Consider the following 18243-nt stretch of genomic DNA (forward strand, 5'->3'; position numbering starts at 1 on the left):
CTTAAGAACCAATTATAAGAAATAGAATTATGTGCTGGTGTGGTGGTACATGCCTGTAATCCCAGTGGCTTGGGAGGCTGAGGCAGGAGGATCACAAGTTCAAAGCTAGCCTCAGCAACTTGGTGAGTCCCTAAGCAACTCAGTGAGAACCCTGTCTCTAAATAAAAAATAAAAAGGGCTGGGGATTTGGCTTAGTGATTAAGCACCCCTGGGTTCAATCCCTGGTACCAAAAAAAGAAAAGAAAATGAATATAATTATGGGTTAAGAATCTCAACTTGTGTTTGTTTGGTTTTTTTTTTGGTGCTGGGGATCTAATTCAGGGGCACTTTACCACCGAGCTACATCCCCAGCCTTTTCTTTCTTTCTTTTTTAATATTTATTTCTAGTTGTAGTTGGACATAATACCTTTATTTTATTTATTTATTTATTTGTTTTTATGTTTTGCTGAGGATTGAACCCAGGGCCTAACACATGCTAGGAAAACGCTCTACCGCTGAACCACAATCCTAGCCCTCATCTCCAGCCCTTTTTATATTTTGAGACAGTCTCACTAAATTGCTGAGAGTCTCACTAAGTGGCTGAGGCTGGCCTCAAACTTGATCTTCCTGTCTTGGCCTCCCAAATTGCTGGAATTATAGGCATGTGCTATCACACCAGGCAAATCTCAATGTTTATTAAAGTTTTTCTTGCATATTGATAAAGAATCAAAAGATGGCATTGGTTTTTGTTTCTTTTTCTCCCATGTTGAAGTTTTTTTTAATTGTAATTTTTTAAACTTTTAGATATACATACATTTGTAATCATAGTTTATATACAATTTTATCTTCTATTACTTTGACCTGACATCATTTTGCATGTTACACACATAATGTACAGACCTTTTATTAGAAACAAAATAATCTTTGGATATAATTATGTAATAATTATGTAATAATGCTTAATTTAAGCATTATTGGGATTTATACCTTTTCCAGTTTTCAATATAATATCACAATCTAATTTTTTTGTATTAAATCAGACATAGTAGTTTTTTATTTTGTTTAGTTGTTACTGGGGATTGAATTCAGCGGTGCTTACCACTGAGCTATATTCCCAGTACTTTTTCTTTTTTTTTTTTTTTGAGACAGGGTCTCCCTAATTCCTCACTAGGCTGATCAGGCTGGGCTTGAATTTGAGATCCTCCTGTGCCTCTGGGATTACAGGAGTACACCACAGTGTTTGGCATTAGTTTTTTTTTGGTACCGGGGACTGTACTCAGGGGCGTTCAACAACCACTGAGCCACATCCCCAGCCCTATTTTGTATTTTATTTAGAGACAGGGTCTCACTAGGTTGCTTAGGGCCTCGCTAAATTGCTGAGGCTGGCTTTGAACTCAAGATCCTCCTACTTCAGCCTCCTGAGCTGCTGGGATTATAGGCGTGTATTATGGGATTATAGGTGTGCACTATGGGATTATAGGCATACACCATCTTGCTCTGCTGGCATTAATTTTAATCTAAGCTTTGAAAGCTGATTTCGAGTTCACACTATAAATTAGCTTTATGACACTGACAAGTTATTTTACTTCTTCAGCCCTTTTTCTTCTTTACTTAGAAAGGTTATTGTTTGTGGAAATATTTACATTTCACAGAATTGTGAGAATTCAATGAGATTATACAAAGAATAGTGCCTGCTACAAAATCAAGTACTTAACAAAAACAGGATTCAAAGGCATTTTGAAAAAAATCCCATTTCCCTTAGTAGTCTTGCTTAAATTATGCAACAGTGAAGCACTCAGAATTGGATTAGGTTAGGATCAGTATAAAAGACACTCCTCCTTCCAGAGAACTCATTTAGAGCTTGTCTTTCGTGCTCAACTTTAGTTTTCCTAGATCACTGAAGCTGAGATGGCTGATGAAAATTGCACAAGAAATTTAAGGGACTGTGATTCTGCTCAAAGTAACTCAGTTCCTGAGGTAAGGAATTGGGAGAAAAAGTGGGCCATGGAAAAAGGGGTATAATGAGAGCTTCTTACTTTTTGGATCTTCTCTTGTCCAGATTCTGAAGCTCCAATCATACTTGTTTAACTTTTGGGTTGGGTTCATGTGAACCTGACTCTCAAACCTGCCTGTAGTTTTGGTCTCCCTATAAAAAAATTCTTGTAAGTTTAGCACCACCATTCTTTACATTTTAATAAGTGTGTAGGATCGCTATTCAAAGTGGAAACCTTGCCTTCTCCAGGGCCAGGTGTTATTGATATCTTAGGGTGCAGCAGTGTGGTGGGAACCTGCCCCAAGAAATTCCTCTGGGGCTTAAAAGGGGACTTGGAGCCTGGGAAGTTGCAAAAGATGAAGAGGTGGCACCTAGATCCCCAAACAATGCATCTTTCAATCAACAAATACCCAGTATTATTAACACGTACTAGCCATCCTGCAGTGGAGATACAAACATAAATAAGATTCAGTCTCTTATCTGCAGGTACTCACCACCTATTTAGGAAATTCAGTAAGTTACTGAGGAGGTAGGCCCATTAGTCTCCGGACCAGAAAAGCCCTTGTAGGAGATGGGGAGGGTTGCACAGACTTGGTTGAGGAAAGACTACATATACACAGTCTGGATGCCAGGCACACCCATAGAAAGGAGTTTGGCAACAAAATTCGCATAGTAGGTCTTGGGGTGTCTAAGATCACTGTAAGGAATTTTGAGACTTTACCTGACAGGAAAGGGAAGCCAGTCTGGTAGCGGTTAGGATTGGACGGATATTGAAAGCTGGGAGAACCCCATAGCGGCTGCAACAGGCTAGGATAGAGAAGAAATAGGCTGAAACTAGGCAGCGCGGGGGTCCTGGAAAAGAGGTCTACGAACTGGTAGGTCTGAGTAAGGATTCTTACATTCTTTGTGGTTTGGGAGACTTAATGGATGGTGGTGCCAATAACTTTGAAGTTGGAAAAATTCCCCCTTAGAATGCTCCATTCAGAACCTCTAATTTCGGCAGCATCCCACCTACTGGTGCTTGGTAGGAACTTCCAGAAATCTCTACCTTGTATGGGGCCTCTGCCTTCCAATGCTCACCGGAGTCAGCAGTAATGTCAAGATGGCGGCTCCCTAAGGACTGACTAGTCATGTGACCTAGCTTGAAGTCCGACAGCCCGTTCGGGGGCAAGGTTCACCTGTCACGCTACGGGTGTCAGCTCTTCGAATCTCGCAAGCCAATCGGCATCTGAGACCGGGCTACTGCTGTGAGGCGATCGGAAGATTGGTCCTTTCCAGTGATCTTAATCAGAGACCAATCACAGAACGTCCTATACTTCGCGGGCCCTCCCGTAGGCGGGGGAGAAGCAGGAATGTCGTCACAGCGTGGCAGTATTGTTACCTAAGGCCTCGAGAGGAGGTGGGACGAATGTTGATTGACAGAGAGGTTTCCCCTACCGGGATTTGAGAATTTGGTACAGTGCCCCGCCTAAGAGGTGGGGTCTTATTTGATTGCCAACTGATACTCCCCAATGGAGTGCTAGCTTGGAGTGACGGGCAGGTTGCTTGACTAATGAATCCTCCGCGAGGCCCGCGCAGTTCTCCAATCGCTGGGCGGCGGGCCCCAGTCTGAGCGGCGATGGCGGCGGCGGCGGCGGCGGCAGCAGCAGCGGGGGCTGCGGGCGGTCGGGGCTCCGGGCCGGGGCGGCGGCGCCATCTTGTGCCCGGGGCCGGTGGGGAGGCCGGGGAGGGGGCCCCGGGGGGCGCAGGGGACTACGGGAACGGCCTGGAGTCTGAGGAACTGGAGCCTGGGGAGCTGCTGCTGGAGCCCGAGCCGGAGCCCGAGCCCGAAGAGGAGCCGCCCCGGCCCCGCGCCCCCCCGGGAGCTCCGGGCCCTGGGCCTGGTTCGGGAGCCCCCGGCAGCCAGGAGGAGGAGGAAGAACCGGGACTAGTCGAGGGTGACCCGGGGGACGGCGCCATTGAGGACCCGGTGAGGGAAGGAGGGCGAGCGAGCAGGCGGGCAGCAGCCGACCGGCCGGGTCATGGGAGGCCCAGAGCTCGGGCTAGCGAGCGGGAGGCAGGCTGGGGGTGGGGTTGGGCGGGGAATAACGTGGCTGGGGCCGGGCGGGGGACGGGTCCTGGATCGTCGCAAGGGGCCCAGCAGTGTTGATTTGGGCGTCATGGGTGTTTAAGATTGTTCCAGAGAAGGTAACTTGCTTTTCTTTTCATCACGACCCTCGCGTGGGGCGAGGGAAATGGCCGAGCATGGCTGGGGCCGCGCGCCTATCGAGAGCACGGCACAGCCCCTGCGTTGGTTCCTCTTAAGCTCTTTTGCATGCCCTCCCCATTCATTGTAGGAGCTTGAAGCTATCAAAGCTCGAGTCAGGGAGATGGAGGAAGAAGCTGAAAAGCTGAAGGAACTACAGAACGAGGTAGAGAAGCAGATGAATATGAGTCCACCTCCAGGCAATGGTGAGTAAACCGGCGGTTGCACGCGCAGCCTGGGTCTTCGGGTTGGAATGGTTGTGGGGAGCACGGGGAATGTGGCATTAGATGCTCCGGATCCTGGAGCTGCTTGTTTAAGCAATTACTGGGCAGTTGCTGTGGTCATAGTCCATTGTGTGTTCCGTTGACCTTTGTGAGACATAACCTATGTTTTGGTAGTTGTAGTCTTGTGTCTCCCTTTGTTTCGGTTATAAATGTGTTTCTCTTTGTTCTTAGCCTGCCTCTACCCGGCTGGAGATTGCCAGCTGGCATGTGACCTTCAAGTCTAATTTTTTTTTTTCAGTTGGAGATCCTTTAGTTAGGACTCTTAAGAGAAGTGGTTAGGCTGCTGGGGGCCTCTTTAATCCAGAAATGTCGAGTCTCAGCCCACTTAATTTTGTTTGGTCTTCAAGGCATTTTAACAAAGCTCTTCATAGGCGCTTGATTTGGGAGTGGAGTATTCTTATACTGTTCTCTGATTGTTAAGGATGTATTTCATTTATTCCTTAATATTTAGTGAGAACATATTGTGTGCTAGGCACTGATCTAGGTAATGGATACAAGAGGGAACAGAACTGAACAAGGTCTTTCTCTTTGCTGAAATGATAGGGTGGCAGTGGTGGTAGAAGTGCTATATTGGTTCAATAGAAAATCTACTTATTTTTTGAATTATTTTTGTCTATAGCTGGTCCAGTGATCATGTCTATTGAAGAAAAGATGGAGGCTGATGCCCGTTCCATTTATGTTGGCAATGTATGTATTGGGGTTCTGATTGAGATTGGGGGACATTCTTATTTTGGGCAGTTATTTAATAATCTTGAAAGGAAGATCACCAGTATAAGTTGGCAATTTTAAAAGTGGTAGAGGGAGGTTTGGGGGGAGGTAAAAAGTGATGGAGTAATCAACAAAGACTGGGAATGGAAGAAAAAGGGTAATTCCTTAGAGAACCATATTTGATGTGCTGTGGGTTATAGAGATGGCCCAGACCAAAGGCCAGGCAGGGTACCTGTTGAGAAAAGAGTTTGCTCAGTACCTGTGAAATATCCCTTCTCTTTAGGTAGACTATGGTGCAACAGCAGAAGAGCTGGAAGCTCACTTTCATGGCTGTGGTTCAGTCAATCGTGTTACCATACTCTGTGACAAATTTAGTGGCCATCCCAAAGGGTAAGTAGGGGAATAAATTGAGATAATTTTCTGAAGAATATTTTTTAGTTGTAGATGGAGATACAGTACCTTTATTTCATTTTATTTTTTTAATGTGGTGTTGAGAATCAAACCCAGTGCCTCACATGTGCTAGGCAAGCACTCTACCTTTGAGCCACAACCCCAGCCTAAGATAATTTTAATCAGAATTTAAAAGTAGATGTCTCCCCACATCTATATGTGTGTAGTTTTTTTGTTTTGCAGCACTGGGATTGAACCCCAGGGCCCAGGGCCTTGTGCATGCAAAGCATGTGTTCTATCACTGAGCTACACTCCCATTGATAATTTGTTTTACATTGGTTGGTAATTACTTGATGTTTTTAAAAAAAATAGTCTTGGGGGTTGAGGATATAGCTTAGTTGGTAGAGTGCTTCCCTAGCCTGCATAAAGCTCTGAGTTCAATCCCCAGCAGCAGCAGCACCACCACTATACACACACACAAACACAAGAGGGGCAAATAAAGAGATTGGGTCAAGCTAAATCTAAAAAATAAACTTAAAAGAAACGAAAAAAAGGCTGGGGTATAGCTTCGTTGGTAGAGTGCTTACCTTGCATGCACAAGGTCCTGGATTCAATCCCCAGCATCACAAAAAAAAAAAAAAAAAAAAAAATGAGGTCTTTGCCTTCTAATGTGTCATTAAACTTGATAATGTACTGGGTTACACATAAAATACCTTCAGAGGCCAGACAGATGATAAAATTAAAGCCTAGGTGTGGGCAGGATGAAGAACTAGAAGCTTGTAGTTGACCCCAGCATATAGAAATCTTGGTGGGCTTTTTGTGGTGCTGGGGATTAAACTCAGGGCCTCGCACACGGCTGAACATGTTGTCTGTTTAATGATTTTCCAAGAATAGCTGGAAATTTTGATTAAAACCTTTCATTTAAAAATCAACTAATTAAAAATGTAAACACATTACATTCCTAACAAATAACCTATGAAATATTGTAAACTCAGATAAAAAAATGACAATTATTCTTTTCAGGTTTGCATATATAGAGTTCTCCGACAAAGAGTCAGTGAGGACTTCCCTGGCCTTAGATGAGTCCTTATTTAGAGGAAGGCAAATCAAGGTAAGGCCTGTGCCCTTTGTTCTGGTTATATATAAACTAACTCTCTCGAGTTGACTCTAAGGCTTTCTGTTGTGCATTCTTTCCGCTCAGGTGATCCCAAAACGAACCAACAGACCAGGCATCAGCACAACAGACCGGGGTTTCCCACGTGCCCGATACCGTGCCCGGACTACCAACTACAACAGTTCCCGCTCTCGATTCTACAGTGGTTTTAACAGCAGGCCCCGGGGTCGCGTCTACAGGTCAGGATAGATGGGCTGCTCCTCTTCCCAGCCTCCCATGAGCCCTGTATGCTTCATTCTCTCCTGATCTGAGGACCGACCCTCCCTTTCCCTCCCCCTTGGTCTCCAGGGACTTGGTCTCCTGCCTGTGCAGGGTGAGGAAGGTAGTTGTAGGCCAGGTCAGGAGGCCAGTCTCATCATCTTTGGAGCAGAAATTGGTGATAAGTGCTGATCTATTCTGCGAGATGCTTCCCCCTCCAACCTTTCCCCTCCCCCCCTTGGGAGTTGGTGACATTGAAAGTTAAGAAGAATAGGGTCTCAAGACAGTGAAAAGCACTGCTTGGACATTGCTACTATTCCCAGAGTTAGGGAGGGGTAAAAGTTTGAACCTTCTTTGGAAGGATACCAGAGGCTAGTTGAATTCTCCCATAGCCATGTGGGAGGGTTTTGAGATACTTAATTATTTAATGGACCTAGTCTTTTTTGAGGTTAAGTTTCTCACAGGACCAATGTGGTACCCAAGTTGTGGCTTTGCTTTTTACTTTTGTCTCTCTAAATAGGTCACACATATAAGCCTTGACTTTTCATAAGATAGGGTTTGAGAACTGTGGAGAACTGAAAACTGGATAAACAATGGGTCCTTTTTTCTTACTTCTTTATCTCAGATGCACTGCTTTATTGCTGCTGTTTGGCAAAGTATTCCATTAATGCCCTGTTAGCCCCCTATTTGCCAGGTGTTTCTCTGATTCTGGGATTGTGGAGTCAGTTTTAGGATACTTGAAAAACTTCTTTTCCCCCCTTCCCTTCACAATAACTGGGGCAAGGGCCCACGGGGAGGGGCTTATACTGAACTATCTAGTGATCATGTTAACACCTAACTCTCCTTCTTTCTTCCAGGGGCCGGGCTAGAGCGACATCATGGTATTCCCCTTACTAAAAAAAGTGTGTATTAGGAGGAGAGAGAGGAAAAAAAGAGGAAAGAAGGAAAAAAAAAAAGAATTAAAAAAAAAAAAAAGAAAAACAGAAGATGACCTTGATGGAAAAAAAATATTTTTTAAAAAAAAGATATACTGTGGAAGGGGGGAGAATCCCATAACTAACTGCTGAGGAGGGACCTGCTTTGGGGTGTAGGGGAAGGCCCAGGGAGTGGGGCAGGGGGCTGCTCATTCACTCTGGGGATTCGCCATGGACACTTCTCAACTGCGCAAGCTGTTCCCCATGTTTCCCTGCCCCACTTCACCCCCTTGGGGGCTGCTCAAGGGTAGGTGGGCATGGGTGGTAGGAGGTTTTTTTTTTACCCAGGGCTCTGGAAGGACACCAAACTGTTCTGCTTGTTACCTTCCCTCCATCTTCTCCCTGCCTTTCACAGTCCCTGCCTGCCTGCTCCTGTCCTGCCAGGTCTACCACCCACCCCACCCTCTTTCCGGCTCCCTGCCCCTCCAGATTGCCTGGTGATCTATTTTGTTTCCTTTTGTGTTTCTTTTTCTGTTTTGAGTGTCTTTCTTTGCAGGTTTCTGTAGCCGGAAGATCTCCGTTCCGCTCCCAGCGGCTCCAGTGTAAATTCCCCTTCCCCCTGGGGAAATGCACTACCTTGTTTTGGGGGGTTTTGGGGTGTTTTTTGTTTTTCAGTTTTTTTGTTTTGTTTTGTTTTTTTTCCTTTGCCTTTTTTTCCCTTTTATTTGGAGGGAATGGGAGGAAGTGGGAACAGGGAGGTGGGAGGTGGATTTTGTTTATTTTTTTAGCTCATTTCCAGGGGGTGGGAATTTTTTTTAAATATGTGTCATGAATAAAGTTGTTTTTGAAAATAAAATTGTTTGGCCTTGTGGCTGTAAAGATCATTTATCTACCTGTTCTCTCTTAGATTGCTATTAGTTTTACTTTACGGAAGTACTGGTGTTGTGAAGGGGAAGTTGCCACTTGTAAATTAAGGAGTAGGAGTTAAATTATAACAACCAGGAACATTCTGCATTTAGTTAATGATGGGTTTTCTGGGTAGTAAAAGAATGGCCAGACTAGAATGATCTAAGAGTGTGTACGTGCGTTAATAAAACTTACATGCAAATGAAATCCATTCCCATACCTTATATTCTTAGATTGGGGTCTGGTTCATGTCTACTTGAGGGTGGGCTCAAGAAATGCTAAAACGTAATTTAAAAAGATGTCTTCAAAACTTTTGTTTTCTCCAGCTACGCAAGTGACCACTTTAATGTTTAGCCAACTAACTTTGGATCATAATTGGACCCCCCCCATCCCCCCACAGTATGGGAGATAGAACCTAGGTGCATTTTACCATAGCTATTTCCCCAGCCCTATTTTATTTTGAGACAGGGTCTTATCAGTTTAACTAGGCTAGTGTTGAATTTCTGATTCTTCTGCCTCACCCCCCCTAGTTGCTGGGATTATGGGTGTGTGCCAGTGTGCCCAGTTTTTTGTGTCTTAAGTTTTGTTGGGTAGTTACTTGACCATCTTAATAAGTTTCTCCATTTTATATTGTAATATCAGATTGGTCTTAAATTCCTAGGCACTACATCATTCACTAGTGCAAGCCTTTGTAGGTTTTTCATTACCTAACCTACTGGATATCTTGATATTTAATATTTGCATACTCTACTTTGCCAGTCTCTTCTGTTCAAATGTTTTGTTTATGATTACCTCTGACCTGGGTGCTCTTTTCTCCAAAAATCCTAGGTTAAAGAAATGGATGTGTTCTATATCCAGGAAGCATTAATCCACCTCTCAAGTTGTGTTGTATTCTGAATTCTCAGGTCAGTGTTCACCAACATATTTAGCATTTGATCACTATATTACTTCCTATTGTCTGATTAGTTAGGCATTTCAGGTCTGTCTTCAAATACAACTAGAATAGTGTGTTGTGATCATTTTGTGGAAACTTATGTGGACTTAACACTTACAGTGTTAAAGAGTATTGGAAGAACTGATTGTTAATGCTGGAGAGGTGTCATCTATCCACCAGAGGGCACTACACGGCTAGCTCTAAAAGATCTTGGAGAATAAATTTTATACACATATACTTTAGTTGTAGATGGACATAATGCCTTTATTTATTTATCTTTATGTGGTGCTGAGAATTGAACCCAGGCTGCACACATAGTAGGCGAGAGCTCTACCACTGAGCTACAACCCCAGCCCCTGGGTAAATGTTTTTGGCCCTTCTTTGGTTTTAATTTTCTGTGTTCAGTCAATTCTGTACGATATCCATTCTCCGCTCCATTTCTATTTTCCATTGCTTAAGGAACTCTTATTTGTCCTTGTTGCCAAAAAGGCCCTATGAAGCTACCAGTAACTTCCAACTACAATGTGTGAAACTAAGATCTTTGTGAATTTGATGCTAATTAGGTTTTTCCTGCTACATCCTGGCCTACTTATAATGTGTTGTGCATTCCAGTTGAATTGCTGTATGTTCACGTATGATTCTTGCTGGTGCATTGAGCCTGCTATGACCATCCCAGCTTCTCTATCAAGATTATATACATCCTTCAAAGTATAAGCCATATAACAGCAGCAAAATTTTTCTTGAGGGCTGGGCTTGTGGCTCAGTTGGGTTTGAGTCTTCAGCACCACATATAAATAAAGATCCATTAACAACTAAAAAAAAAAATTAAAACTTTTCTTGATTCTTTAGTCAGAATTAATCACTGATGTACTCAGGGCAAATTGTTCCTCTCTCTAGCACTTAATGATTTTATAATTAACATAATTACATTCCTGCTTCTTCAGTAGATGGCAAGCTCCTTGAGGGCATAGATTGTGATTTTGTATGTTTCACAGTACCTCCCATTTAGTAGATGCTCAAAAGATGTTCTCTTGGGTTGCATTTTCTGTCCTGGAGAAGGTAGTAACAACAATAGTATTCCCTTTGTCCTGGACCTGTTGGTTCCGGTCTTTTCTTTTTTTTCTCTCCTGTCCTTATAGGAGTCAGACTTTCTACTCTACTTGGCCTCTTCATTTTTTTTTCATCCTCGTTTGGGGTTTTAAAGGAAGCATGGAAGGAAACTTGCTATCCTCGAGCAAGCTCTGTCATTTTTGTTATATGCTGTTTATCACTCATAATAAGCTCCTTGTTAACTGAAGAATAGCAATGAGTTTGGTCTCAATAGATTTCAGATTGCAGGGAAGAGTCTTTAAAATAAGGGAGATTAGGAAAACCTACTTAGAAAACTTGTCTAAGGTGAAGGTTTATGGGCTATATTTAAAAAAAATTTTTCTGCGGAATGAATCCAGGGGTGCTTAACTACTAAGCTACATTCCCAGCCTTTATTTGTTTGTTTGTTTAGTTTTTGGTACTGAGAATTGGGGCACTGGACTGAGTCACATCCCCAGCCTTATTTTGTATTTTAGAGACAGTGTCTCAGTTAGTTGCTTAGGACCTTGCCATTGGTGAGGCTATTTTGAACTCGCGATCCTCCTGTCTCAGCCTCCCGAGCAGCTGGGATTACAGGCATGTGCCACCATGCCTGGCTTATTTTTTATTTTGAAACAGAGTCTCACTAAGTTGCTGAGGCTCGTCTCCAACTTGTTATCCTCCTACCTTAGCCTTGTGAGTCACTGGGATTAAGGTTATCTGCTACTGTGATTGGCCAGTTTTTTTGTGGTACTGGTGATTGAATCCAGCAACACTTTATCACTGAGCTACATTGTGCATCTGTTTTTACTTTTTTACTTGAGACCGGGGTTCACTAAGTTGCCTAGGCTGGCCTCAAATTTTCAATCCTCCTATCTCAGCCTCCAGAGTTGCTGGTATTTTATGTGTGTGCTTCCAGGCTCAGCTTCAGAGTCAGATGTTTAGAGGGCCTTTGGTTAATACAGAACACTTTTTGTTGGGGTACTAGTGATTGAACCCAGGGCCTTTCACCTGCTATGCAAGTGCTCTACAACTGAGCTATAACCCCCATCCCTTTTTATGTTTATTTTGAGACAGAGACAGAGTCTTGCTAAATTGCCCAGGCTGGTCTCAAACTTGCAGTCTTCTTGCCTCAGTCTCCTGAGTAGCTGGGATTACAGGCATGCACCACCACAACACGTACCTAGCTAATCCAGTACATTTTAAAGCAGGATTTGCTTAACCTGACATTGGCTATAGAGAAAAGCATTTGCTGTTGTTTTTGTTTTGAATTTTCAATTTAGGTTTGTTTTATTTAAATTTAACGTTAATTCCATACAGATTCTGCATCTGTGGCTCTAATCAAATATCTAGTAGTAAAAATTTGCTTCAAGTAATATATACTGATAAAAGAGTTTGAGCTAGCAAAAGGAAGGAGGTGTGGTAGAAAGGAGAAAAAACAAAGAATTGAACACATGTGCAGACTCTTTCCTACCATCTTCAATGTTTACCTGCTTCAGAGGGAAAGTAAAATTGCTGGACTTGTACAATAATATAACATTTTTTCTTGCTTTTATATGTGATTATGAGAAATCTTTTGGATGTCATGGTCAAATTTTAAAATATCAACCCTGTTAATTTCCCGTGCCTCTTTCCCCTTTATTGTTATTGATAATCATTCAGACAAATAGACCTTTATTGAGTATTTAGCAAGTGCTGATCACTGTTGTAGGTGCTAAGACTTGTAACAGAAAAAAGAGCCACTCAGCAAAAAATTTTATTTATTGAAGCTTGGCGTCAATTTGTTATACCTCTGATTTGTATCCCACTAAAAAACTTCCACTGATTTTTCTAAAAAACTGATATAATTAACATACCAGGTCAGTGATTCTTAGCATATATTAATGTATATATTATTGAAGTACAGGTCAGTGATTCTTAGCATATATTAATGTATATATTATTAGTAAATATAAACTATCATTAGTATCTAATTTTGGAGCATTTTCATCATCCCATAAAGAAACTTTTGCGGGGGGAGGTTCCAGGGATTGAACTCAGGGGCATTCGACCATTGATCCATATCCCCAGTCGTATTTTTTTTTTGTATTTTATTTCGAGACAGGGTCTCATTGAATTGCTTAGCACCTTACCTGCTGCAAGGCTGGCTTTGAACTCTTGATCCTCCTGGCTCAGCTTCCCAAGCCACTGGGATTACAGGCATGCACCACCAAGCTCTGTGCTGGCCTTCTTTATACACTCTAAATACCAGACCCTTACTAGATAAGTGATTTACAAGTATTTCTCTCCCTTTGTGAGTTTTTTCACTTTATTGATAGTGTCCTCTGAAATACAAAAAGCCACAAAAATGTATGTCTGTCTCTCATGAATTCTTTCAGGGGTTTTGTTTGTTTTTGTTGTTTGTTTGGTTTGATGTATTTTTAGATGAGATCTCATGTTGCCCAGCCTGATCTTCAACTGATAGGTTCAAGCAATCCTCTATACCTCAGCCTCTCAAGTAGCTGGGACGACAGGCCTGTGTCACTGTGCTTAGCTTTCTCGTAAGAATTTTATAGTTTGGGCTCTTACATTTAGGCCTTTGATGCACTTTTAATCGATTTTTGTGTTTGGTGTGAGCCAAGGGCCCAACTTCCTTCTTTTGCAGGTGGCTATCCAGGTGTCTTATCACCATTTGTTAAAAACTATTCTTTCACCATTAAATGGTCTTGGCCTCCATTTTAGACATCAGTTGACAAATGTCTGGACTTTCAGTTGTATTCCTTGAATCTGTCTCTATGGCAGAATCACCCTGTTTTCGTTATATGTTTGTGATAAGTTAAAATTTTGGAAGTGTAAGTCTTCCAATTATGTTCATCTTGGGATTGTTTGGCTATTCTGGGTATATTTCCATATGGCTTTTAGAATCAGCTGGTCAATTTCTGCAAAAAAAGATAACCAGGATTTTAATAGTGTTATGCTGAATCTGTAGAGCAGTTTAGGGAATATTGCCATTTTATGTCCGTACCCCCCAAAACCCCGTTACTTTTCTTGGTTTTATTTTTTTGGGGTATTGCCATGTTAAGTAATATTAAGTCTTCCAGTGTATGAACCATTCTTTGAACTGTGTGTGATAATTTTTTTCTTTTGTTAAATCAATTCGTAAGTATTTTGCTTTTGTGTAATGTAAGTGGAATTCTTCATTTCATTTTCAGATCTTTTTTGCTTTTGCTATTGCACAGAAGTACAGTTAAGCTGCCTGTGGTGGCACATATCTGTAATGCCAGTGACTTGGGAGCCTGAGGCAGGAGATTGCAAGTTTGAGACCAACCTGGGCAATTTAGTAAGACCCTATCTCAAAATAAAAGGGCTGGCAATGTAGCTCAGTAGTAGAATTCTTGTTTAATATGCATAAAGTCCTTGGTTTTATTCCCAGTTAGCCCAGTACTACCCACCCCCCCCAAAAAAAAGTACAAATAATTTTTTTTAATGCTCATCTTATATTCTGTGAGTGCAGTAAACTTGCTAAACTTATTTTACAGGTTTTGTTGTTGTTCTAATTAGTTACATGACAGTAGGATGCATTTTGATACATTTTACACAAACAGAGCATAACTTCTCATTCTTCTGGCTGTGCTTTGTGCTGATTATAATCATACTTGTATATAGGGTAAGAATGTCTGTTTCATTCTACCATCCTTCCCATCCCCACTGCCCCATACTTTCCCTCACTCCCCTCTGAAGACTCCAAAGTTCCTTCATTCTTCCCTAACTCCCCACCCCCACTATGGATTAGCATCTGTTTATCAGAGAAAACTATTTAACAGGTTTTTTTTTGTGTGTGTGTGTATATTTCTTAAGAGTCTCTCTTTATAAAGTTGTGTCATCTGCAGATAAAATTTTATTTGCATCTGAGTACCCTTTATTTCATTTTATTTCTTCATTTTTCTGGCTAAACCTCCTGTACAATGTTGACCAGAAGTGGCTAGGGCAGATCTCCCTATCTTTTTTTCCTGATCTTAGGGAAAAAGCTTTCAGTCTTTCATTGATTATTCTGTTAGCTATGGGGTTTTCTTTCTTTCTTTTTTTTTTTTTTTTTTTGTAGTTGTAGATGGAAAGAATGCCTTTATTTTATTTGTTCATTTTTATGTGATGCTAAGGATTGAACCCAGTGCCCTACACATGCCACGCAAGTGCTCTGCCACTGAGCTACACAGCCCTGGCCCCAGCTATGGGGTTTTCATAGATGCCCTTTATTTTCTTTGCTGGGCTAGGGTATAGTCCAGTAATAGAGTGCTTGTCTATCATATGTGAGGCCCATGTTGATCCCCAACATCACAAAATAAACATATATACACTCACACTTAACTGGTTTCCAAGCACATCATATTCTGTCATGTCTGTATACGTTGCATTATTTACTTCTCCTTTTTTTCCTTGGAAAACTCAAAAGACTTCCTTGCAAGATTTAATCTAAATATCTAAGAAGCTTTCCTGGACTGCCTCCTATAGAGGGTGACCTTCTGTTATAGTCTGAATGTTTATGTTCCTCCAAATTCATATGTTAAAACCTTATCCCTAGTATGATAGTATTAGGAGTTGGGTCTTTTGAGAGGTGGTTTGGGCATGAGGGTCTTGCCATTATAAAAGATTTAATGCCTTTATAATAGAGACCTCTGAGCTGGTTATAGTTTCATGTGCCTGTAATCCTGGTGACTTGGGAAACTGAGGCAGGAATATTGCAAGTTTGAGATCAGCTTCAACGACTGAGGGGGAGACCCTGTCTTAAACTAAAAAATAAAAAGCACTGGGGATGTGTCTCAGTGTTTAAGCACTACTGTGTTTAGTCTCCATTACCACTCCCCAAGCCCAGAAAAATGAGGTTCTTGAGAGTTGGCTTGTTCCTTCCTATGGGAGGCAGCAGCTAGGTGGTATATATGAACAGAAATTTGGTCTGGACACCAAATCAGTCAACACCTTGATTTTGAACTTCTCAGCTTCCTGAACTGTGAGAAATATGTTTCTTTTATTTCTTTTATTTATTATTATTATTATTATTATTAACGTTGCCTTGCACATGCCAGGCAAGTGTTATACCACTGAGCTGCACCCCGGACCTTTTTTATTTTGAGACAGGATCTCATTAGGTTACCTGGGCTGGCTTTGAACTTGAGATCCTCCTGCCTCAGCCTCCTCAGTGGTGGAATTGTAGGCATGAGCCAACATGCCCTGAGAGAGAGAAATTTCTGTTGTTTGTAAGCCATTTAGTCTATGGTGTTTTGTTATAGCAACCTGAACAGACTAAGAACATCTTTTCTGCTCAAAGCTGCTTTAGTACTCTTAACATTTCTCTGCATTTTCCACAGAGCATTGTAATTTTTGTGTCTCACAGACTTGACCCAGGGTGAGGTCAGGTGAGGCCTATGTGTGCTACTTCAGACCTGAGACTGCACCAGACATTAGTAGCTAATTTGTAAAAGTTGGTTGCATGGTGGACAGGCTAGGCTGACGGAGAAGGCATATAAATGTCCTTATGTTGCTTTAACTTCATTCTTTGTTTTTTTTTTTTTTTTTGTTGTTGTTGTTTTTCATATAACTTTTCAAGTTTAGAAATGTACCCTCTGTATTCTTTTAATTTTATCCCAGTAAATCCATTATGGTTCCTAGTTGTGAATCTAACTAAAACGTTTTTAAAAACTGTTGCGATCAATATAGTCTCTTCCAGAAAAGTAGTCATTTCTCTTATTTGCCTGAAAACAGTTTCCTTGTAGCTACTGGGGTACCTAATGAGTTTAATATTAGACAGTGATACTTTCTCTAATCACATTTGGAAATATTTCCTGTCTGGCATGCAGGAAGAAAATTGCAGGGTCTCACTTCTCTGGAGCTGGCTACTCTATTTACCATCACATAACTTTAAATAAATTACTTCTCCAAGCCTTGTCCTTCCCATTTATAAAAGCCTAAAAAAATAATTTTTATTTTCCGTGGAATTAGGGTCCCATGAAATGTGATTGAAGTTCAGAGCAACTAACAAGATGCCACTTGTTTTAACTAGACATATTGACCTTTTCTGTCTAGAGTAGGAATTGTTCAAGGATGAGGCATTGTATCTCCTGTGCTTTACTGGTGCCTCCATATTCTTTGCCTTTATCTCTAGTTGGAATCAGAGAATCTTGCTCACTTTTCCTGCCTTCCATGCAGAGGCTGCTCTAGCTTTCTGATTGTTCTTACTTCTTTTCCTGAAACTCTTTTTCATTTTTTCACTGGTTATGTAGAGGAGATCCATTGAAATGTCCTTTTGATCTATTCCTTGGAGAATATACTGAACAGTGTCTTTAACTTATTAAGAACTCTTGCTTTACAGGGACTTTTTTTTTTTTTTTTTTGGTGGTGCTGGGGAATGAATCAAGAGGTGCTCTACCACTGGGCTACATACCTAACCCTTTTTGTTTTTCATTTTGAGACAAGGTCCTACCAAGTTGCAGAGGCTGGCCCTGAATTTATGATTCTCCCACCTTAGCCTCCTAAGAAATTAGAATTACAGGCATGTGCCATTATGCTTACATGGACTCTGCAAACAAGTACAAGAGCTTCCCTGTCTACCATCTTGTTGCACAATCTCTGGAGTTATAAAGGAATATGATTTCTTGCGTCATCATTGATTGTCAGAGCTAAAATGTCAACATTGGAGTCAGTTGAAACCCCCTGGATATTGCTTTACACAGTGTATATTGCAGGGTATTTAACTGAAAGACCTAGAGTGGGGTAGAATCCTGGCTCTGCCATTTAATGATAAATCCTCTTTATTTCTCTCATGTTCTATTTTCTTCAGTAGTAAAGCAGGGATGAAAATTTATCGGGGATTATGCTAATTAATTAAATGAGGAAGGTCCTGATGAATTCTCCATTAATTTTTTTTTTCTTTTTGGACCAGGGATTGAACTTAGGGCATTCAACCACTGAGACACATCCCCACCCCTATTTTGTATTTTTTTAGAGACAGGGTCTCACTGAGTTGCTTAGCAGCTTCACCATTGCTGAGGCTGGCTTTGAACTTAGAATCTTTCTGCCTCAGCCTCCTGAGCCACTGGGATTATAAGTGGGCACTGCTGCGTGCAGCTTCCAGTAACATTTTGAGAGTCTAGTAATATGGCCTGATTCATAAAGCTTGGGCCTCAAATGTGAACTGGCAGAAGGAGAAAGGAACTCTGGGGTTGCTGCACTCTTAGTTAATGGGCCTTCCTTTTCTGCAAGGTACTGGCCTTAAGGCTTCCATTTTCCTAAGAATCTCTCTCCAAAGACCAATCTTCTAGGAAAAATCTCACCTTCTCCAGTCCTCAAGAATTTGTTCCTTTTGGCCTAGGGTTAAGAGCACTGTAGAGACTATGAAGCATTGCGGGCTTCTTGCTTCTGAATGAGTCTTACCTTCAAGAAGCAGCCTCTTGGTGCTCCAAACCACTAGCCTGTTTTC

General features: G+C 41.7%; 1 protein-coding gene across 2 annotated transcripts; it reads left to right on the plus strand.

Annotated features, from left to right (window-relative positions):
- Positions 1–1857: 1857 nt before the first annotated feature.
- Pabpn1 (poly(A) binding protein nuclear 1) lies at positions 1858–8769 on the plus strand. 2 transcript variants are annotated; one of them, XM_076850009.1, is made up of 7 exons: positions 1858–1956; positions 4309–4423; positions 5121–5188; positions 5493–5599; positions 6623–6710; positions 6801–6952; positions 7829–8769. In XM_076850009.1, exons 1-7 carry the CDS (start codon positions 1888–1890, stop codon positions 7866–7868), a joined length of 639 nt encoding a protein of 212 aa, XP_076706124.1. In that variant the 5' UTR covers positions 1858–1887; the 3' UTR covers positions 7869–8769. The 2 variants fall into 2 exon arrangements, with proteins under 2 accessions (XP_076706124.1, XP_076706123.1); XM_076850008.1 differs by lacking the exon at positions 1858–1956 and adding an exon at positions 3576–3941.
- The last annotated feature ends 9474 nt before the right edge of the window (positions 8770–18243 follow it).

Source organism: Callospermophilus lateralis, chromosome 3, assembly GCF_048772815.1.
Source record: "Callospermophilus lateralis isolate mCalLat2 chromosome 3, mCalLat2.hap1, whole genome shotgun sequence".
NCBI classification, from domain to species: Eukaryota; Metazoa; Chordata; class Mammalia; order Rodentia; family Sciuridae; genus Callospermophilus; species Callospermophilus lateralis.

Bases quoted from the DNA above. Each gene is read 5' to 3' on its own strand.
- Pabpn1 (XM_076850008.1), top strand. From the start codon at position 3,591: ATGGCGGCGGCGGCGGCGGCGGCAGCAGCAGCGGGGGCTGCGGGCGGT. The intron at 5,189-5,492 runs GTATGTATTGGG...CCTTCTCTTTAG, and splicing joins GTTCCATTTATGTTGGCAAT to GTAGACTATGGTGCAACAGC. The intron at 6,953-7,828 runs GTCAGGATAGAT...TCTTTCTTCCAG, and splicing joins CCCCGGGGTCGCGTCTACAG to GGGCCGGGCTAGAGCGACAT.